The following is a 24,097-nucleotide window of genomic DNA, read 5'->3' on the forward strand; positions in this document are numbered from 1 at the left end:
CAAAATAATTTTGAAGACATTCAGAATTTTTATTTTTTAATTGAAGATACAGTCAAAAGTCTTTAATCCGGACTCGTCAGGACTTCGGCCATTCCGGATTATCGGTTTTTTTTTTTTTTCGGATTACAGATCATCAGTTTAAATCTGGTAAGATGGCATGCAGAAATTATAAAATTAAAAATATGAAACCATAATTTATGAAATAAAGAGCAATTATGATCTAAAGGGTATCAAAATTTAAAGAAAAAAGCTTAATATTTATATGTTTACTTTATTAAATATTTCTTTCAACGCGCGCATGCATAAAGCATACATTACGCATAGTCGAAATTAGAAAATTGCAACCAGAAAACTATTTGATTTGTATTCGTGATATTTATAATAAGGAGGAAATTGATTTAAATTATAACGGAGTACATTGAGATGAAACACTACATTTAGTGAGGAATTATACGCCGAATAAAATAAAATCATCTGCCCTGAAGATGAGGATAGTGCTGAGAGATCAACGTCCAGTTCATTGCGTGTCGTGATGTCCCCCCCCCCTGTCCGCAGAGCAGCATGAAATTGATAAACAGATTTCAGAATGGTTAAAGAAACAAATCACCTCTCTGTCACTTTCTTCATGCTTTTATCCATTTTTTGGAGCAGTTCTACTTTTTGTTTAATGGACATTGAAACATGCTTTTGTTTTGCAGATCCTTTGGCGGCTCCAGCATCAGAAATTCTATTTGACATAATCGAAAGTTCAAGCTTACTTTTATAAAATTGCTCTCACAGTCTGCAAAAAATAATAAACTGGATCCAATTCGAAGAATAATGAACAAGGCAATCTGCAACATTAACTGAAATAGATAATTAGATAATTTTAGCTTAGCTTATACCGTCCGTTATACATTAAATGCGCATGCGTAAACGTATTATGTGCATGTGCACACGCATATGCTCATGCGTGAGCGCATTATGCATGAATACGCAGAAAGTTTGTAGCTTTGAGGTCCGGATTATAGATCATTCTGGATTATGGGTGTCCGGATTAACGACTTTTAACTGTATTTTAAATGTGTGTGAACAGCTTCTGTAGTTCTTATTTGAATATATGATGCATTCCAGAATAACAGTTTTCTAAAATTAAGATTTTAATATTATTTTTCTGCAGTATATAATATTTTCTTCTGGCACTGTTTGTAAGTGTTAATTTCTTTTTAAATATATAATTGTTAGATATATATTTAATTTTGAATTTTTAGTGTAATTAGTATAGAAATACTAAACCAATTCCAACTGGAAGCTCTCAGAAATTAATGGTATGTGCCTTGAAAATTCTCTATAAAAAATAATCAAGACTAATGCTTAACACATAATTACATTTTATTTTGCTATAGTGGCATTTGTTTTAAAATACAGATGCTGATAACCTTACTAGCAAGTTTTATTGCAAATGAACATTTGTACCATGAATCTGTTCGTAAAATGTTCTTAGCAGTGCCTATCTCCTAATGATGTTAATGAGATGAGAGCTATTGGATTGTCGCCTTTGAGGATGGGGTGAAGGATGAGGCAAGCAGATCTTTATGTGAGTGTAGCTGAGAAAATATCTGACTCATACTTTGAAGATTCATCAAGAAATAAAGGTGACATTAGTAAAGAGGATGCTGTGTGAGAGGTGGAAGGAGATGGCATATTAGATGGTCCTGCAACAAATATTTCTTAAAAAATTATGTGTCTAAACTTGTTTGAACAGATTTTCTTTTCATTTGTCATAAATAAATGAGATTTTGGTTTTGACCCCAAAAACATAAATAAAAAAAAAGTGAGATTCCGAACATATTTCATTCTTTGAGAATAAATTTGTTTGTATCTGCAAAGTTCAAAGTTCATAAAGTGAGGATCATCTGTATTTATTTTTATAGTGAGAATTTTTATCTTAAAAATATTTTAATGGAAATTGATATTGCTTATGTAAAATGTTTGTTAGGGCATGAATGGAATTTAAACTGTTTTACATTATGGAACTAAAATATCTTAAAATTATGGTTATTTATGTGTTTAATCATTCACCTAACATTAAAAAATCCACGTATCCAGTCTTTAATGATTTGTAGGTATAGCATCAGGATTATGAAATTATGATTTATCTGCTTATAGTGTAAATGATACTAATAACTATATTTTGTAATATTTCCTAATGCCTACATTTCAGCTTATAGTAACTTTTAATACTTATCAGTTTGCTTACTAACTGCTATTTCTCGTCCTCCATTAGTAATTTTTAATGCTTGCCTAATTGTATTACAGTCAAAAGTCGTTAATCCGGACTCGCCGGGACTTCAGCGATTCCGGATTATCGATTTTTCCGGATTATAGATCATCAGTTTAAATCTGGTAAGATGGCATGCAAAAATTACAAAATTAAAAATGTAAAACCGTAATTTATGAAATAAAGAACAATTATGATCTAAAGGTTATCAAAATTTACAAAAAGAAAAAGCTTAATATTTATTTGTTTACTTTATTAAACATTTCCTTCAATGTAAGTTGCTTCGTTTCATGTGATAATACTTTCTCTTTAATTCCATTAAACAGACATAATTTCTTGTTTAGTTACAAAGCTCCGCTGTTCAAGTCCTATAATTGCTGTGTTGAGAATACCGACTAATTTGTCAATCGAAATGTTTTCGTTTTCAATAACCTCTGGGTCGCTTTCTTCACTATCGGAAGCGAATTATAATGACGAGGAACTTGATTTAAATCATATCAAAGACGGAGTACATGAGACGAAATACTAAACTTAGTACCGAATTATAATCCAAATAAAATAAAAACATCTGCTCTGAAGATAAGGATAGTGTTGACAGATCAACTTCCAATCCGCAGCGTGAAATTCATAAACAGATTTCGGATTTCAAAACATACTTTCGCTTTGTAGATACAAATTACATATTAGTAAATATATATTGGAAATTCTATTTGACATAATCTTTCTAATCTATCATAATCTAATAATGACGTTTCTCCCCCCCCCCCCCCCTCTGCCGCAGAGCAGCGTGAAATTGATAAACAGATTTCGGATTTCAAAACATACTTTCGCTTTGTAGTAAATATATATCGGAAATTCTATTTGACATAATCGAAAGTTCAAGCTTAATTTTATAAAATTGCTCTAACAGTCTGCAAAAAATAATAAGCCGGATCCAATTCGAAGATTAAGGAACAACGCAATCTGCAACATTAACTGAATTAGATAACTTTAGCTTAGCGTATAACTCCGTTACACATTAAACGCGCATGCGTACAAACATATTCGCAGCCGTAAGGGTCTTACGCGCTCTCGTAAACGCCTGTGCGCATGCGCGAACGCGAAGCATGCGCAGAAAGTTTGTAGCTTTGAGGTCCGGATTATGGGTGTCCGAATTAACGACTTTTGACTGTATTTGAACCAGAAAATTTATCTCTTGAAAGGCATTCAGCCTTTAAAAATTACTGTATACCTGTGTTTAGCATGCACCTGTAATTTCAACCTACATTTTTTAATTGTTAGGTATATTTGCCATATAACATGCACCCTTTTCTTTATGGAGAAACTTGAAAGTTACATGCACAATGCAATCTTTTGAATCTTTTGACAATCTTTTGAAGTCATTTATTCAAAGATTTTCTGCAGGCTTTTGAACAGTGGTATACTGTGAATTAGGAAGTGATAAGGGAAGCAATATATGTGTGTGTGAAATGCTTAAGATAGTAAATAATTCAGGAAAGAGGGTGAGTTTTATTCAATGCAGGTGGTGTGCATGAGAATATTATTCTAGATTTTTGAGAAAAGTTTAACAAAACTTGGGGTAAACTTCCAATTCGAATGATTTGCAGAATTAAGAGTTGGATGTTGTCTATTTCTGTGGTGATGTTAAGCCATGATTTGGAAGTGGATATCGAAAGCTTTAGTAAATTACATTTGCTTTAGTTGAAGTACAATTGATTTAGTGTTCCTTTTAGTAGTAAATATGGCTCAGGCCAATTGAAACAAAAATAGTGCTGGTTTCAAATTTATTTAGTCATTACATTTAAAAAAGAAAATTGAACTAGCAAAGGTGTTAGCTGTTTATGAAAGCTCCATATGTGAATGGGAGAAAAATGAAATCACAATATGCCAAAGAAAATAAAAATACTTTGTATAAAGAAGTAATGAAATGATGTATCCTAGAAGAAAGGGTTGCGAACTGGGTCCTACAAAATTACTAGAATAGATTAATTGTAACAAGAAACTGTGTATGTTTATTTGCCTTTATGTGAGCAAAAAAAGAATGTGAATGAAAGTTTAAAGCAACTTTGAATTGCTGTAGTCAGTTTATGGCATGGAATAATTTAGTTCTACAAGGGAAAAAACGTTTTGCAAAGGCTTCAGAAGCAATTGTTTCCTTAAAGAATCCAGAAAGTCTTTTAGTTTGGGACATATTTAGATCCCATCTTTAATGAACTATATAAAGAAATTGTTGAAAAAGTATTATACAGACATGGTAGTTATTCCAGGCAGATTAATGTCATTAGATCAAACTTTAGATGAGTGTGCATCAATAAACCATTCAAAGAAATTGTAAAACAATAGTGGAATATGTGGATGTTAGGAGGTGAAAAAATATTTACAAAAGTAGGCCAGAAGCATCATGCCAGTCTAGAAATATGGTGGATAATAAAAAGACATAATTCAAAAGTTATTTTAAAAAATGTAGTACATCTAATAATCTATTTGGAATGGAATATGATTATTTTTTTATGGATCGGAGTAACAGTGGTGATGAAGATATAAGTCGATAATGGGCTTGAAGATATAACAGAAAAGTAATTTAACAAACTTTTCATGTTATCAGATAATGAAAATTTTGAAGTTGTAATAAAGTATGCCATTTCTTTGAAATAAACAGCATTTAGGTACATGTAGAAATCTAATTTTTGTATGCTCATCTGATTTTTAAATCTATCATTTTTATAGCTTGCATATAACACACACCTGTAAATTTTTGTCTTATTTTTCGTGTTAAAAGTGTATATTATGCAACAGAATATAAAGTATATTGAATTGTTAAAGTTTAATTTGCTAATGAAATTTACTATTTACTTTAATGAGGAATTGTGTGACAGGACTGATGTATATAGATATTATGTTGTATAATTAAAAATTATAATTTTTAAATAATAAATTTTTAGATATGCTGATCGTGCTAAGCAGATTGTTTGCAAAGCTGTTGTTAATGAAGATGCAAATGCTAAACTCATTCGAGAACTTAAAGATGAAATTGAGCGATTAAAAGCTATGCTCCGTGCAGGTGGCATTGATGCTGATGGTGAGGTTTATTACTGTATACCATAACATGCTGTGTATGAATAACCTGATATTTCATCTCAAAAGTTTTTTATTTTGTGTGTCATATTTTTAATGATTATAAAAATTTTCGTAAACATCTTTTTTTTTCCCTTTATTAATTTAATTGCATTATATCTGCTTTATATTTATTAAGTTAAAAATAAGCTTTATATCTATTAAGTTAAAGTGGTTAATTTGTAGTTTCAAAATGATGTAGTTTATTCATTTTCAAGTAAGTGGAAAATTGTACAGCACACTTGTATGTTCCATCGGTTATTTTGAAATTTCATTATTTATTCATATATTTCTATTCTTTTGCTCATGAAGCTGTCGAAGGATTCAATAACTCTGGCAAAGCCAGTAAGTTACACTTTGCTGTGTATCAGCTATGCAAGTATGAGAATATTTGGCTTTGCTTGTTGCTAGACTTTATGCCTAAGCTTTGCTCTGTAGAGTTAATGAAGTTAATAGATGTATTTTCTTAATATTCTAGTTATTTGCTTCATTTTTTAAGTGTTTGTTATATTAAAATTTGATTTGGTATTGATGGAAATTATGTCTATGTTCTATTTTTTTTTATCTTTAATTAACATTATATACTGAAATTATTTTCATTCTCAATATTAGTATGAAAAAAGGATATAGCAAATACCATAGTTTATTTATATTACCTGTTATTCTTTATATTGTACAGAAGAGATAATTTTTTATGATTTTGGAAATTTTCCGCATTTATTTTTGTCACTGAGATTTGCACCAAAATGTGAAAAATGGGGGGTTAAAATAATCCGTAACATTTGTGTGAAAAATATTATACATTTTTTATCTCTTAGAATTTAGGTATTTTCTTCATCCAGGTTTTTTTTCCTGCCAACATTATTTATATTTAAATTTACCAATTTCAGTTAATCGAAGCTCTTGTACTAAGGGTTGTACTCAATTATTCCATTGTAAAGTTTCAGTGCAGAAAAAAGAAAATTAAATAAAATGATGTTTTAATTGGGGAATGGTGTATTTCAACTGATTATTTTGCTGTTTAAAAAAAAAAAAAAGTCAACTTCTTGTTTTCAGTAAAAAAAAGGGGGGCGGAGGGGGGTCAGTGACAGTGACATGATAAAATAATAAATTCGATGATGATGTAAAGTAGGGGGTCTTCAACCAGTGGCCCGCTGAAGGCATTTTAGTGGCCGCACATTTCAATTTGAAGAAAAATTTAATAATTGAAAAAAAAAAGTTGATTTCAATAAACATTGCCTTATCAGCTTTTTGTCTTAAAAAAAAATTCATTTTCTCTTATTCTTGATATTTAAAACATTTTATTGACATTTCTGATATTATTTGAGATAAAATTTTCTAAAAATGATGACTTTTTTTTAAATTTCACTTTATTTTATGTAATTTTAAAAATAAAAAATTTGATTATGCGTAAAATCTCAATTTCATAAAAAGGGTTTATTCTTATCTCTATTGTAAAAGCGGGTAATTTCATTCAGTCTAAAGGACATAAACACAGGCAATTTCAGCAGTTACTGAGTGATTTTGAAGCTAAACATGGTGACGTTGTGTATAATGCGGAAGTACGTTGGTTGAGCCGAGGAAAGCTGCTTTGGTGCCTGTTTTCTTTGAAGAGCAGATTTTAACAGTTCATGGAATCTAAAAAGAAATTTATTCACGACTTCAGTGATGAGAAATGGTTGAGAGACTTTGCATTTTTTGTCGATATTACAGGTCATCTCAATGATTTGAACTGCCGCTTACTAGGAAAATACTTTGTGAAAGCTTTTGAGACAAAATGAATCCTGTGGGAAAGTCAGTTGCTAAATAAGAATTCCACTCACTTTCCAAAACTGATGAAATGTGTGAAGAACTCTACAACATGGAATTCAAATAATTATATACAATGCATATCAAAGTTGAAAAAGGAATTCAAAAGCAGATTTTCCGATTTTCGTGAAAACGAAATGTTCATGAGAACATCGACATTTTCAGTAGACGTTGGAAGTGTTCCACCTGAACTTTAATTAAAATTTATAGATTTACATTGGACTCTGCAGTAAAATGCAAGTTTCTTGAAAATCCTGCATTAATTGATTTTTATTCGAAGTACGTAACCGAAGACAAGTATCCAGGAATTCATAAAAATTTACTCTTTATGTTCTCTAACTTTGGCAGTACCTACATATGTGAACAACGTTTGAGTAAAATGAAAAACGAGAACATGGCTGACAGACAGATATTTAGAGGAAACTTTATGAAATGCGCAATACAAATTAAACAGGATATTGAAGCTTTAAACAAGCAAAAACAATGTCAAATTTCACATTAAAACTAAAGTAACTACCATCTCTCCCAACAGTAATGTAAGGTTTTTTTTTTTTTCTTTTTTAATTATAAATGTATTTTGTAACATTGTTTGTTCTGTATAATCATCTTTATACTTTTTTTCATAGTTAAAAATGTTGCGAAAGATTTTAATTCGAATTCCATTTGACTTTTTGGAACCAGTGTATATACTACATACAAATGTGTAACACCATCTCTTTGCTTAGAATCAATCATAGGCTTGCAAAAGAAACCTCCCTTTTTCATATAAATTTTCCGACTACACAATTTTTTGAGAGACGTGGCCCGCAGATCTTTGCGAATTTATTGATGTGGCCCTCGGCCAAGAAGGATTGAAGGCTCTTAATGCAAAGTATGTTAATTAGGTTGAGTTGCATTCACTTTACTGAGTTTGAATGTTGCTGTTGTGATTGATTTACACATCTCAATGGTGTTAAACAGTGGCGTGCGGTAGGTTTTCATGCAGGTTATGCAGAGAACAACAACAATAATAATAAAACCATAAAAAATGTGCATTAAACACTTCTTTAACTTTTTATTATTTATTTGTACACAAAATCCATACGTCTATCCATATTACTAACAAAATCATCAATTACATGATCATAAAACTCTGGTTTTGACTGTAATAAGTGCAACATTTCATTTTCTATTGTTATTAGAGATAAATTGCTTAATCTATTCTGCCTCATTGTAAATTGCATGCATAATTTTTTACTCTTTTCAATGCTGAAAATGATCTCTGAATTTACAATATTTTTTATCGATGCAATAATATCATTTTGTATTCTATTAGAGGTTCCAGAAAATACAGTTGCAGTTCTTAGATGGGTTGCTAAAAGGTCATCATATTTACTAATTAAAGTTATTAATCCTATATAATTTCCTCGATTAAGGGAATTGTCTAACAAAATTGTTTTTCAGTGAATTATTTCTATAAATATAACACATCACCGAAATTACTTTACCACACTAAAACATTCCCTTTATATTGATAAAATACTTCTTTTATATTTCCATAAAATTAAAATCTTGCAATATATAAATTTAAACATTAACCGTCTGCAAAATCGTATAGCCAGTTAATCAGTTAAAAAACCAAAAGCGCTTCAGCACGCAAGTCCCCGCTCTAAAACAACGCTTAATAAACCGTTCCTTTGGATGATTCTGAATGCCAAGTGCAGGAAAAATAGCTGCACTTGCCTCAGTGCTATGGTATGCTGTGCTTCTTCAGTAGCCCATACATATAAAGCGTGATTTTCTATTAGTGCGTACACATCAAAACTTCCTATTTTCGTTTGCTTTTGAACGCACTACGTGATGCAGCACCTAGTACCGCAGGCACTGCGGGAATACAAGCAAGCAAATCCACATAATATTTGAATATATTATAAATAATATTTACTATATACCATATAAAGACAGGTGCAGAAAATTATTGTCTCTCATAATTTTGCCAGGGTGTGCAGTGCACACCCTGCACATATGGACCCCACACCACTGGTGTTAAAGTACTTTATTGAGTTAGTTATGTTTTACAGTCTTATTGACTGTTGATCATACCTATCATTTGTGTACATGTTATACATGTATATATTTCTGCATTTTGACCAGATTTTATTTATGGGGACAATATTTGCCTGTTATGGAATTGCCTGTCTAAGGCTGCTTATTAGTTAGATGGTTTGTATTTTTTTATAAAGATCTTTGCAACAGATGTAATCCTTAACTGATATTTACTTTGAAACTAGTTTCAAAATTCAGATTATCTTTTTCAAAATGTCCACTCCAGCTTTGAAATGATGAAAGATTTAAAAGGAACTTTAAAAGCTAGCCTATCAACCTTAAGGTTGATGATGTCTGAATTCATATCTTTTTGCTTCTTTATTCAAGTGATAGATTTTCTTTCCTTGGAATCTCTAAATGGAAGTTTAAACAATTTGGAGAATTAGGCCATCAGCCTTGAAAATTATTATCTCTTAATTAATGTCTTGTTGCTTCTGCATTCAAGTGATAGTTTTTTTTTTTTTTTTTTTTTTTTTTTTTTTGGTGGGGGCTTGAAATCTCTGAATAGAAGTTCAAACAGCTTCATTTCTAGGACTAACTGGCTTTGCTGCTAATACAGTATTCATAATTAACTATAGGTGCATTTTGTTTGTTTATTTAAGTACAACCTTTAAGATTTTAATCTCAGTATAAAAAATAATGCAATGGAAGCATACCTTGATCTTTAAGTTTCAGTATTTTAATCTTTGGATCTAATACAACAACCATGACATTTCTTTTTATATTCTCTTATATTGAGTTTGTTCACAATATTATGCTGGAATGGTAGTTTCATGATTATCCAATCAAATCATGCTGCAGCAATAAAATATTTAAGACACAAATCATGGTCAAAATAAGGTGCAAATCACACTGACACAAGTTGCTTTGAAAAAAATAAGTTAGGGATATCTTTTTCATGATTACCTGTTGCTGTTGAATAGCGGCAACTTCAAGCTAAATGGTTGTTTAGAAATATCTTTAAGTAATGCTTGCATATATAGGTATTTAGTACAATTTACACCTCTGAAATAAAAAGTTTTAAAATGCATGAAATTTACTGATTGCCTAGATGTGATGCATGTGCTTAAAATTAATTGTTTTAAAAAAATACATGTTTTTTTGGGGGGAGAAGAACTCTTACATTTAGTTTTACGTGTTAAGTAAATAGTTTTTTAGTTCTCTTTATTCCAATATATTGAAAGTAAAATAAGAAATTGGCTTTTCTAAGTAGAGTTATTTGATTATTATGTGTTCAATAATGTGATGTAAAATCTGTCGTCCTCCCTTTCCATTAAACTTCATTTTCTTAGACTTCTTTAGCTTTATTGTCTAAAAATATTATTTATTGTTTCAGATGAAAACAACAAAAATGCCATCAATAAAAAGAAACAGCGAACAGTATCTTCAAGTGGGGAAGATGTAATAGAGCAGCTTCAAGAGTCAGAAAAACTAATAGCAGAATTAAATGAAACATGGGAAGAAAAACTAAAGAAAACTGAAGCCATTCGTCTTCAAAGGTAGTAATTGTAATGTTAACAAAAATTAGTTTTTTGTTGTTAAGATGCTATAAGAAAAGTTCGTTTTCCCTTGCATATGATGCTAAAATGAAAGTCTTCTAACTGTATTGTTGGGTTAAAAAACAGGCAGCAAAATAATTTGTATCTTTTAGTAAAGTATGCATGATTACATTGCACTCTTTTTCATTTGGTGAAAGTTTATTCTGAAAAATTGTTACTTTTATTTCTAAAGAAATTCAAATATATTAATGCATGTTCTATAAGAGGCTTCATTTTTATTTCAATACATTAAACCATTAATTTTTAGAAAGAACCTTAGGAACTTTATCTAGTGTACCAAATTTCACTCGATGTAAAATAATGTTTATGATAAAGGTTTATTATTTTGAGATATATAAAATTTTAGATCATCACCTTATCTAGATTGATCTCACATGAATTTAAATATTTTTATTCTTGAGCTGATATGTTATTCAGTCTCTTTAAATAGCCATTTTAGCTAATAAGTACATGGAAGGAGAAATGGCACAGAAATTTGCATTTTATTCAGAGAACAGAATAATAAACTTTTCAGCCCAAAGGGTGTTAGCCCAGAAAGGCTATTAATTTTGTTTTGGAATTTTGTGTTGGAAACTTTAAATGTCCATTTCACTTTTCAAATTGTTGCCACCAAATATTATTGCCCTATGTTATATTTAAAGAAATGAAATAATAAAGAATCTGCATAAATGTATATATGTTTCTCGGTGATAAAACAGTGGGAATTTGGAATTTGTTTTATTATCAATTTCATATTTTGTAACACTTTAAAGAATTTTTTATTAACAAACTCAAAGGGAGCAATGGCAACACTGTATGAAAAAAACATTTTTATCTCCAGCGCACGTGACCGTGTATTGGAAATTCAAAAGATATGCTCATTTAAAAATTATTTCACAATATTGCTGTTGAATTGAATTTTATAGTTTAAGTGCGAAGAATGTAATATGTAATAAATAAAGGTAACACACAAAATGTTGAACAAATGCCCCTTTGGTTGTAAAGTAAAATCTGAAAGCTTTCAGATTATGTTTTTTTTTAATTTTTTCATCTTTTTTTTTTAGAGAGGCTGTTTTTGCAGAAATGGGTGTTGCTCTTCGAGAAGATGGCGATACAGTCGGAGTGTTTTCTCCGAAAAAGGTAAAGGTGTGTAAAAATTTTAATTTCTTATTTTAAAATTTTAGGTTTTAAATGATAAAAATAACATTTAAACCAAACTTGCACACATAATAATAAAGAATAAGAAATGCTTGCAGATATTATGTACATTTTAAGGACTGGCATAAGGAATTTAAGATTTAAGGGGGGAATCAATCAAAATCTTGTGTGCCGATTGAGTAGTTTATCTATTAACCTTTAGGACTCCTTTATCAAGCTAGACTCAACATTATATATTGTAATTTCTAAAATAATTTTAAATGTTTAAATCTATTTTTTTTTTTTTTTCCTTTCAAATATTTTGTAACATGTAAATAAAGACTAAATTTATTATGTTTGACCGAGTTAGATAATTTTAAATTCTTTTTAGTATAATTTTAAACCACCAATGCTTAGATGATGGAATGAGGTTGCAAATTGTGGGAAGGCTAGAAGCAGACCAAATGCAAGTCCAGATACGCATAGAGTTTAATTTAATGCCCAGCATTGTGTCTAACTATGGAAACAATTCCAGGATACTAGATACATCGAGAGAAAGCCTGGACAAGGCCGTCCAAGAGCCACGACGGCCAGAGAAGATTGCTTTTTGTCCATTTTAGCAAGGCGTAACAGAGGAGCTGCAGCTTCTCAGCTCTCTCGGAACCTGTATGCAGCTACAGGAACCCATGTAACAAGGGTGACTGTTTTCAAAAGACTGAATGAGAGAGGTTTGTTTACCAGAAGACTGGCTGTTTGGTCCTGCTTCCATCTACGGACAGGAAAGTCCGATTAGCATGATGCAGGCAGCATAGTTATTGGAGTACAGAACAATGGGCAATCTTTTTTTCACCAATGAGTCCCGTTTCAACCTAAACACCGATTCTTGCCATACTTTCATATGGAGAGAGCCAGGGACCCGTTACCTATCCTCCAATGTCCGCAAAATCAACAATTATGGCGGTGGTGGTGTAATGGTCTGGGCAGGCATCATGTTGGATGGCCGCACACCTCTCGACATCTTTGACAGAGGCTTTGTGACTGGTGTGAGGTATAGGGATGAAGTCTCGGAGCCCTATGTTCACCTTTTCTGGGGTGTAGGCTGCTCCAGGTTCATCTTACAGGGCAATAACACGAGACCACATAGAGCTCTTCTGGTCGACGAATTTCTCGAGAGTGAGGATATTCGCCAGAAGGATTGGCCAGCCAGGTCTCCAGACTTCAACCCTATAGAGCATGTCTGGGATGTTTTGGGGAGGGCAATTGCAACTCACAACCCCTCTCCGAGAACCATCCAGGAACTGAAAACAGCATTGCTGAATGAGTAGGACTAATTGCCACAGGCACTGATAAACTGCCTTATTTCCAGTATGACATCACGCTGTGAGGCCTGTGTTGCTGTAAGAGAAGGGACTATACCCCCTATTAACCCGTAAATGTTTAAATCATAGGGCCTTGTAATCTAGGATGTTAACTTCATCCAGCCAACTTTATTTACAAGAATTAAAGATGTTATACTTACAAATGTTTTAGAACAAATATCAGCTACTTCCAGAACTATTTGAAGTTAGTTAGTGTAAAGTTCTAATAATTAGATATGGGTTGATTCACACGTAATTGAAAACTCATGTGATTTCTTGTATAATGAAATATTATTATTCTTGAAAAGTTAAATATGAAATGTTCCATGACTTAGTAAAATTTGCAAAGAAAAAGGAAGTTATGAATTTAAGTTTTAATTATTTTAAAAACTTTTGGAATTTACAAATAGCTGCTTCTCTTTATTTGTAAATTATGCAAGAGGATACTGTAGCATTCAATAAAAAATGTTCATCGTTTTGTATGTAATAATATATTTGGTGATTTGGGCCATAGCTTGCTTTAAACTTCAAGGCTTTCCATGATACCAGTAGGTCAATTATGCTATTCTTATCTACAGCCCTTGAATCTCCTATAGAGTCAACCCATATGTAGCAGTGCCACTTACTCATCAGTGTCCTTATTTATTGCAGAACCATGGAAATGATACTAAATGTATTTGAAAATTTTCTTTTAATAAGTAATGACAAAGATTTTTTTAACATTAATTTTTTTAATCTTTTCCATATGTTTTCAGGACATAGAATCTTGTAGAAAATTGCTTAAGAATGATTTATATACATTGCGTTCAGAAAAGGGCACAGTAGTTTCTTAAATATTAATCTAACACATATGCTTCCAATGATAGAGTTTCTGAAAATAAATCGAGTTTTTTATAACAGTTTCAACACTGGAAGTAGTGAAATTTTTTTAATATAAAATCCTTTCGTGTTATGTTCAATTAAAAAGTCCAGCTGATGAAATTTCATTTTTCTTGAAAAGTTAAATATAGGAAGTCCCAAACTTTAGCAAAATTGGCTAAGAAATTGCAGTTATGAATGTATGTGTCTTAAGGGATTACAGAGCCCATCTGGACAAGTACACAATGGCAGTGTGACACCAGTTTATATCCCTGCAAATAGGCTAATTGCATCTTGTTTTTGTGATTTTCCTCATGTATAACAGAAATATGAGTTAGTTTTTGAAAAAAAAAAAAAAGTCTTTGACATGCATCCTTCCCTTAGACAGATAATTGCCACATGTTTTACCTAAATCAATCAGTTAACTAGCTGTAATGCTTATTCTAGTGGATTATTTACACTTATTCATAATTTATTATTATTTAATGTTAAATTACCAGTTATTATAAATCAGCAATGTGTAAAGCATTATTGAACATTTTAAGCTTTTATTTTATTTATATTTGAACTTCTGTGTAATCTGTATAAAGCAGTAGTTATTTAAAAGAATTTTTAAATTCTTGTAATTTTTTTCTTTTTATACATTTGAATTTCTATGAGATGCAAGTCAAGAGAACAGAAAAAATATTCAAATAATCAAGTATTTAATTCAATGATAAAGAACTTAAATTTTGGTTTTTATGTTTCAACATTCAATTTGATTTAACATTGTTTGAATAATTGAAGTTGTACTGATATCACTTTTTGACTGCATTCTTGAAATGTTCTGTAAAGTTAATAATACTGTGACTTCACTTACTGTAAAAATAATAAAATCCTATTTTTTTTCTACTGTATAGTACATAGTGGTTTCATTCAACTTTAAACTTTGCAAATAGGGAAAATTAGTATTTGTTGCCTAACAAGAATATTTTTGCTATATATGAATTGTTTGTATGAAATAACTATTTGCATTTTGCAGTAAAATATATGTTTTTTTTTTAATATTTTAATACATATTAAATTTTAGTCTAAGTTTAATGATGTTTATTTGTCATGTAAATATTATTTCAGGTTTATAAGTTTATATTATTCACCATATTTTAAATAAGTATTCCTTAGTATAATTACAACTGTTTCTTGTAATTTGATTTCAGGAAATACGTACATATATGTGCTATGTGATAAAAATTCTCAACATACTAACTACTTCAGCAGCAGACACTGCAGTATATCCTGTGGGATCATAAGTTGTTTTCTTCCAAATTGGGCTTAAACTTCTCTGAAATTTTATGTATTTTGTTCATGCAGTATGGTCTCTCATAGTAAACTTATTTACCTTAAATAAGATGCTATTATAAGGTGTAATATAAGCAGCTTGCTCATATATGCAATTATGGAAAATTTACAGGATCATTGTTCAATTGTTTTAGATATTGTTAGAAAATGAAAGGATGAAGCATGCTACAAATATTCAGGATGGCCAAATAAATTGCCAGAGAAAAGGAAAACAGACTCTGACACTTTATTTTTCAATCTAATTTTACCATTGCAAAACTTTCCATCAAAGAATGGAAGGTAAATGTTTGCATTATGATAGTACATAAGTTAAATGTATATGGCTAAGTCACAACATGAATGCTGTTAATAACTTTAAGTAATTTTGTAAGTTGATCATTAAATGTGTATAATAATTGGGTGCTTTGCAAAGCAGAATGAATGTTATTAACCACTTGAGCTACGACTAAACTTCATGGTTGCAGTGTTGTGCACTATAATATAACAAGTGGTAAAGTGTCTCATTTATGCCACTCCGTATCTGCTAGTGCAATCTAGAGCTGTAACTCGAGAAATAAACAATCTCGTTGTTAGGCGACATGTTCACCACGTTATTTTCCTTTTTGCGATATATGCCTATCGACGTGGCTTGAGTCGTCGCTTGAGGTTTGAGACAAAAGTATCTCGACATGCGTGGCACATTGTTTTAGCGCAAGTGGTTGAGAGGTGTTTCATGCTGCACGGGTTTTGTGTCTGATGCTTAATGTTGGTTTAGCATGGAGAATATCCATGGGCTGAAACATTAAGTTATTTATATGATAATGATTATGATTTCGTCATACTTTTCATTGTTTTGTTTTACATTTGTGGTGATTGTGTACAAAAAAATGGCATTTGATAACTGTCACTATGTTTTAAATATAACCATGTGCTACCTCAATTTTATCAATTTTGCAAAGAATGGCTGCATTTTTTCAAGCTAGTTAACATGCTATTCTGTGGAGCATATTGTAGGTTTTTGTGATCTAAAGATACTATTATGTAGATGTTTAAGTAACCTGCTGAAATTTGACTTATATGTTAAAGGAGCACTTTATGTCTTAAATATCTTATTTTGTCTAAATCAATATGCCCAACTTAGTATTTGATGCTGTTTTAACCTTCTAACTGTGATTCAAAATTCATAAAAGCATTTGAAAAAAAGCAGATCTGATTATCTTCCTGCAGATCTGATTGCAATTGAAATTCCAGATTCTGTGGAAATGCTATGAATTTTCCTTGCATATATTTAGAATAAAAGGTAAACGCATTATCCACACAACTAGTATTCAATGCTGTTTTAACCTTCTAACTGCAATTCAAAATTCATAAAAGCATTTGAAAAAAAGCAGATCTGATTTTCTTCCTGCAGATCTGATTGCAATTGAAATTCCAGTTTCTGTGGAAATGCTATGAATTTTCTTTGCATATATTTAGAATAAAAGGTAAACATATTATCCACACATTCCATGTTCAGAAGGTTAAAGCCAGTGAGAATAAGTTTACAATCTGTTTTCAGAATTTCACTGAAAATTGTCAAAGGAATATAGTTTTTGAAGATAAATTGTCAAAAGAATGTGGTAAGTTTTTGATCCACACTAAATATTAGTCAAAACACTTGGGTCGAAAACTTAGAGAATGTTTCCTTATTGTGTATTCTTGCAATTACTTTAATTTTCTGTATGTTTAATGCATTTGATTCCATATATTTTATAAATTTTGATTTTAATATGAACATAATTCTAAAAGTTTTCTTCTTTTTCAGACTCCACATTTGGTAAATTTGAATGAAGATCCTTTGATGTCTGAATGTTTGATCTATTATATTAAGGATGGAATCACTAGGTAAGTTACATAGATATTTTATAGATTTATACTGGTTAAATTTGTTTTATGCAGTAATATATGATGTGTAATTATTGTATTAATTTTGCATAAATATATTTATAAAAATCTAGTCAGAAGTGGTATTTATTATTATTTATTATTGTTACTTTGTTACAATTGGAATAACTGAATATGTTAGCATATTAAATGCAGTGCATTATGTATGGGAGGCTATAAAAAATGTTAATATGTAAAAAAAAAATATTAGAAAAAAAATATTGTTTTCTGAAAAAAAAAAAAAAAAAAAACACTAGATTTGATTCCTAAGACTATATTTAACAAATTTGTTTGCAGCAGTTTGTTAAACCATTGAATTCAAAAAATACTTTTCAATGGCAATTAAATAATTTTCTTGAATAAATTAAATATTGTATTGATAAAAAAATTACGGTGTAGAAAGTATAATTTGAAGATTTAAGGTAAAGAAAATTGTTGACTGAAATATTAAAATTTTGATTATAGTACATACTAGTACATGTGCTTTAAAAATAAATGACTGTTTTCTGTTTCCTACTTGTGAGTATATGTTACACTACAATTTGAATGGAATTACAAATTAAAAGCTGTATAAATTTAGCTTTGTAATGTTGATTAGATAGATATATTCAGAAAACCGTTTTTTTGAAATGAATTTTAATTTATATTTTCTCATTTCTAAAACTGCATCCGTTAAAGAACTTTGTAATTAAATAGCATTCTTTTTAACGGAAAGAAAAAAACTGTGCTAATAATGTATAATTGTATAATTTATGTAAATTATGTTTATCTCTAGTATTGTTTTTTTATACTTCTTTTAACTGTTGCTTTCAGAATTTCTGAGTATGGTTTTTTCTCTCTTTCAAGATACAATTCTAAATATATCTTCTGAATAAATTATCTTTAACCTTTTAAGGTTCGGTGCGTAAGAAATATTTTTTTTTTTTTTTTTTTTGAAAAAATAAATTTACACGTAGATAATTATCCCCTAATACAATGTTATTTCATGGGAAAAAAAAAAAAAAACAGGTAAACCTTTAAGGTAATTCATGAAGTGATAGGATACCGGTTGTCCCTTTGCACATCTAGAGCAGTAAAATGGCATCTTTGCCTGAGTGTAAATTCTCCTAACATGCTTATCTAAAGTGATAGCTTTAGCAACTAAGTGAAAGTGCAAGATATAAAAAATGTTTTTGAATAATTATCTAGAAAATACTGATCATATTCGCAAAATAAAAAAAAAGATTGTTTACCCTTTAATTTCAACCATTCTTAATTAATATATATGAATTTAAATAAGAACTTTTATTAGAAAAGGAAACTTTCACATGAAAATATTCATTGTAACACCAAAAGTTGTTCAGACGATTTCAATTGCATTAGAAATTAAGAAAAAAAAAAAAAAAAAAACTGCTTAAAAATTAGACCTGCAAAGAATTTTTATTTTACATAATTTGCATGAATGAATACTGGTGCTGCCATCTGTTATACATTTAGAGAACTCAAAGGTAACTGTATGTATTTTAAATGGAATTTTTCAGCTTCCATCTGGGAGATGAAAACTGATAAAAAATGGTGGGCGTCCCACCACCCGTCAAAGAGTTAAATGAGATTTTTTCAACAAAATATTTCATGTTATCAAATCCATTTGGAGCAATGTATTTTAACAAGTACTTTGGAGGTGTTTACCCCTATTGAACATTTGCTAAGTTTACAAAGTTTCTGAATGAAGTACCCTAAGTTAATTTTAAATCCCTTCTTAGTTAGAGCTTTTAGGAAGTAAATATTATTAACCATTCAACTCAAAATTGCTATCGGATATTAATATTATCAGTATATTGGGTATTTAATATTTTATTTTACATAAATACATCAGAATTAAATATCAGATCCTTTAATAGCTCTAATAACAGCATAATTTCAAGAGGTGCTAATGAATGGAATTTCTTGTATAATTAAATTTGCAATTTTTTTCATCTGTGATGTTAGCATATTAAATGCAGTGCATTATAAATTGTGAAATAATTTTTTAGAAAAGGGCTTCTTAAACTGGAGGTTGCAACTCCAAATAAGGTTGCAAAGCAAAATATTAGGATATGTTAGGATCATGAAAATTTAATTCAGATATATTTTAAGGAAATTACATTAATGAGGCTTTTAATGAAATTATATTAATTGTCATGAATAAGATTAATGACCTGTCATATAAAGCCCAAAATGAATCTGTTGATCTATCAAATGACTCAAATTTAAAACTTGAGTTTCCACAAAAATCCTTGATTGAATTCTGGATTGGCACTAGAACAGAATTTTCCATGATTTCTGAAATGTCATTAAATGTTCTTCTGCCTTTCAAACATACATATGTGAAATGATTTTTTTTTTTTTTCAGCTTTAATACTTATTAAATTCAAATTTTATCCAATGCTGAAAAACAATGAAGATACTTTACGTCCAGCAGTATCAGCTATTGTACCAAGATTTAATTTGTTATACAACCCCCCATTAAAATAGTATAACAGGATTTGTAGAATTTAATTTTTTCTTTGTATTCCTAGCAAGTTTATTGTCACTGACGTACAGTCATATTTCCCCCCCTTTTTCAACCCAGGGTAGGACGGCCAGATGCAAATGTTCCTCAAGACATCAAGCTCAGTGGATCACATATACTAAATGAACATTGCATATTTGAAAATTTTGGAGGTATTTTGTTTCTTAAATATGTTCATGTATTTCTTTTTGTAGTTTTATCAAATATTGCTTTAAAAAAAAACTTTTATAAATTTTACACGTAATAAACTTTGTATTTGAATTTGTAGTTATTAAACTGGCTTAATTTATATGAAATAAATTTTTATTCAACTAGAAACTTCATTTGAAGTAAAAAAAATAAATACAACTTCTGTCCAGAAAGTTCGGTGAATGACGTCACAGTGCTTATGGTCGTAAGAATGTGCAACCGGCACATCGCGTGATAGACAGGTCAAAGCTGGTCTGAACCCGTTCCCAAACGGTTATACTGTGAGCATATTTATTGTGTGGAAACAGCTCATTATAGAGTGAGCATATTGAGTGAGTGATCAAAACTCAAATTGGGTCAGTGAATGAATATGCTGTTCTGTTTCAAAATTGGAAAATCGTTGAAAAATGCTGATATGAACTAACATATCTCGTGAAATGCTAGACCCTGCTCAATGCTTGGCCACACACTGCTTTTCTGATGTAGCAGTTCCTGGTAAATAGGGAAGTTGTGTTCCCTAATAGCACATTTTTGAGACTTTTCTTGTTCCTCAAATTGAAATCAGCATTGAAGGGCCAGAGGTTTTTGAATATTTTGGACATCCAACATAATGTTGTAACCCATCTGGAGGCCATCCCTAAAAACAACTATGCCAGGAGTTTCCAATGGTTGTACAGCCATTCTCATATGTACATTACCACCAATGTGGGATTATTTCAAAGGACAGTAACAGCTGTTTTATGTAAGACAACAATCCATTGTAACTACAGACATATTCATCAAACTTTCTGGGCAGAGGTTGTATTAATTTCTAAAAAACATTTTTTCAGCTGTAAATTTAAAATTTCAGCAGTAAATTTAAAATAATAATAATACACTCAAATATTTAGCATTTACTTGGCCTTATTCAAGAATTGAACAAATAAAAATAAGCAATGAAAACAGAAAATAATTCAGTAAAAAAGACTTAATATTAGCTAAAATAGCTCATGAATTGAAAGGCTGTTTTGAGCTGGATTTCACAATGTTTGCTAATACACTTGAAAAACGCATGCTCTGTTGTCAGAATTTCACAATATTTGGTTAATACACTTGAAAAACACATATTCTGCTGTATCCATTGGTAAAATGAATAGAGAGGAAAAACTTAACAGCTGTATGATAAAATGGACTGAGAGAGAAATCTTGATAGACTGTTTTCATAAATTAAGATTAGTAGTCAAAATACATGGTGTCAGTTATTATAACAAAGCTATATTCTAACAGCAGACAAAAATATACATATCTCTTTCCCAAAATTTGGTACTTTATCGTTTTGCCGGCACAAATCTCGTCAAGTAGACATTATTGGCGACAACATACAGTATATACATAAAAAATTTTAGTTCTAAGAATTTTTTATTTTGAATGCATAAACATTTTAATATCATTTAAAATTTTGTAAAAAGCCAATAAATAAAGACCATAAATTTGTAAAAAGACATTAATTTAAGAATTTACTATGCTTTCATGGTTCAACAACCCGATTCTCCGGTTCATATCACGTGAACCTAAGTGATCTCATCTTGTGTAAAGTACACTACAAAAATCGAATTCTCTTAGTAATCATCTACATTAATTTCAAGTTAAATCTTAATTTGGAATGCAAGAATTATTTCAATTCGTACTAATAGTATACTCAGAAAATTATATAAAACTGTTGTGCTTTACTTCACTATTGCATTCGTATTAGAATTGATGAATTTAACCCTTTCTTTGCTTTTTCTGTATTTTTGCCTTCGAGTGAGCGGTGTGATTGCATCCTAATTGACTTAATTACCGCGAATGGTCTTAGAGCATAAAATTGATCTATTGAACTTAAAAATTCTATGTAAAATTGTATGCCAGTATTGAAAGAAACAATCAATCTGATAAAAAATGGCTGCGATTTGTTTTGAAAATGATGTGTAAAAGGTTACCAGCGGGGATATTTCGTTTGGCATCAGTTTTACCATTATTGGCAACTTTATCGTCTTTGCCGGCAAAATGGAAAAGTACCCAAAATTTCAACATAATTTGAACTTCATATTATGTTGAAATTTTGGGTCAATTTTTTCATATTTCATATAAAATTCATCAATTCTTTCATAGTGTTTGGACCCATTATTTTTGAGGGATTAAGACTGCTGAATGCTGGTAATTTAAACCTAAGCAAATGGGCTGGCTATATGACTCGTTTTTGTGATTTCTCCATATGTAACATGAATATTAGCCATTTTCCTTTAAAATATCCTCTCTAAAGCCATCCATCATCCTTAGGCAAATAACCCTTGCATTCTTTGCCATGTTCAAATTACCTAATCTTATCTTTCATGTTTGTTCAGGAAGTTTGTATTGTTCATTATGAATTAATTCCATGAGTAAGAAATGTGCACGTGATTTAGAAATCAAGGAAACAAAATTAAATTCTGAGTTTTGAAAGAACCTATTCTGATAATTATTAATTATTAATTGAATTTTCACTTTGGTAATGGCATAAATTATTGGTTGTATTAAAAAAATGGAAAACATGGAATAATCTAAATATGTACCATTAAATAAAGTTTATTAGATATGTGTTTAGTTATTTGGTATTGTAACATTGTACTCATTCATTAAAACTCTTCTGTGAAAACACTAATTAAATTTTAGTTAAAAAATTTCATAAAAGAATCATGAAATGAGAATCTAGTAAAACATTTTTTTGAGTCATATTCTTATACGAGGGCTATCCAGAAAGTAGATTACGTTTTGGAATAAAAAAATAAACAAAGTATAGGAAACAAATTTTATTATATACAGATGAAAGCCACACTCAAATACTACTTTTCTACATAGTCACCATACAAATTAAGGCATTTATCGTAGCGATGTACGAGCTTGGAAATTCCTTCGTCGAAAAATTCGGCCGCCTGCGCCTTCAACCACTTCGTTACCTCTTCTTGCCTTCCATCTTGCACAAAACTTGTGGTAACCAAGCTTTTCGCTGATGATTTCGTGCAACAAACTTCACGAAATTTGTGGAAAACTCAAAGAAAGTTCCGTTATTGTGAAATTTCGATTTTCACGGACTTTAGCATCGACTTTTTCGAGAAGTTCGGCGGTCACTATGCTGGGTCTCCCACTTCGATCTTCGTCATGAACATTGGTTTGGCCATTTTGAAATCTTATGACCCACTGACGCACTCTACCTTCAGTGATAATGTTGTCCCCATACACTTCACGAAGCTGCCGATAGATTTCTATCGGTTTACAGTTTTTTGCAGTCAGAAACCTTATTACTGAGCGCACCTCGCAGCTCGCGGGATTTTCAATTAACGCAGACATTTCAAACCGTCACAGTATCTGAACGGAGCACAGCACGAACCTCTCACTAGCACGGCTAGATGCAGACTGAGCTGCGCAACGCTCTGACCCCAAGATGGCCGCGCTAGCCCCGCCCCTAGCGGACACAGACGGAAACGTAATCTACTTCCTGGATGGCCCTCATATTTTCCGTTATAAACTCACATAATAAACACTTGCATGGGTCAGCTTCACATCACATCAGGATTTGAGAAGGGAATGAAACTAGTATTGCTAAGTGTTTTTTTAAATCAGCAAGCTGAACTGTGGGATGAATTCACTGGAGTTCAGGCAATGTTTTTTTCAAGTCATTCATTATTCTTGTATTACATTCTGATTTGGTGCAAATGAAGTATGTGTATTATTTTTTAAATTATGACAGATTAATTCTATTGCAGGTTTGGGATATTAACAATTAAATTTTGTCTTGTTCAATTTTACCCCTCTGTTGTAATTCACATAAAAAGTGACAGTGAAAGACTTAACTGCCCTTTATCCGCATCTGCTTTTAGTTTCATAGAACACTCAGCTTTCAAGAAACTTTTAAAGTCATCTCCTATTTCTTAAAAAAGTCATAAAGTAGTGCATGGCATTATCATTGAACAGATCAGCCACT

General features: G+C 30.6%; 1 protein-coding gene across 13 annotated transcripts in view; it reads left to right on the forward strand.

Moving 5' to 3' along the window:
* The window catches only part of unc-104 (kinesin family member unc-104), a 248,891-nt gene that overhangs the window by 65,436 nt on the left and 159,358 nt on the right, over positions 1-24,097 (forward strand). For 7 of the 13 annotated variants that reach the window (XM_085818584.1, XM_085818589.1, XM_085818586.1 and 4 more), the window contains exons 11-16: positions 5,203-5,339; positions 5,687-5,719; positions 10,605-10,767; positions 11,871-11,952; positions 17,281-17,360; positions 19,990-20,081. In XM_085818584.1, the coding sequence (XP_085674710.1) occupies positions 5,203-5,339; positions 5,687-5,719; positions 10,605-10,767; positions 11,871-11,952; positions 17,281-17,360; positions 19,990-20,081 (587 nt within the window). The remainder of the gene's footprint in view (positions 1-5,202; positions 5,340-5,686; positions 5,720-10,604; positions 10,768-11,870; positions 11,953-17,280; positions 17,361-19,989; positions 20,082-24,097) is intronic. The other 6 variants (XM_085818594.1, XM_035356177.2, XM_035356178.2 and 3 more) reach the window with 3 other exon arrangements.

The sequence above is a fragment of the Stegodyphus dumicola genome, chromosome 6 (genome assembly GCF_044657685.1).
Source record: "Stegodyphus dumicola isolate Sdum_Otavi_A_Nest chromosome 6, ASM4465768v1".
NCBI lineage: Eukaryota > Metazoa > Arthropoda > Arachnida > Araneae > Eresidae > Stegodyphus > Stegodyphus dumicola.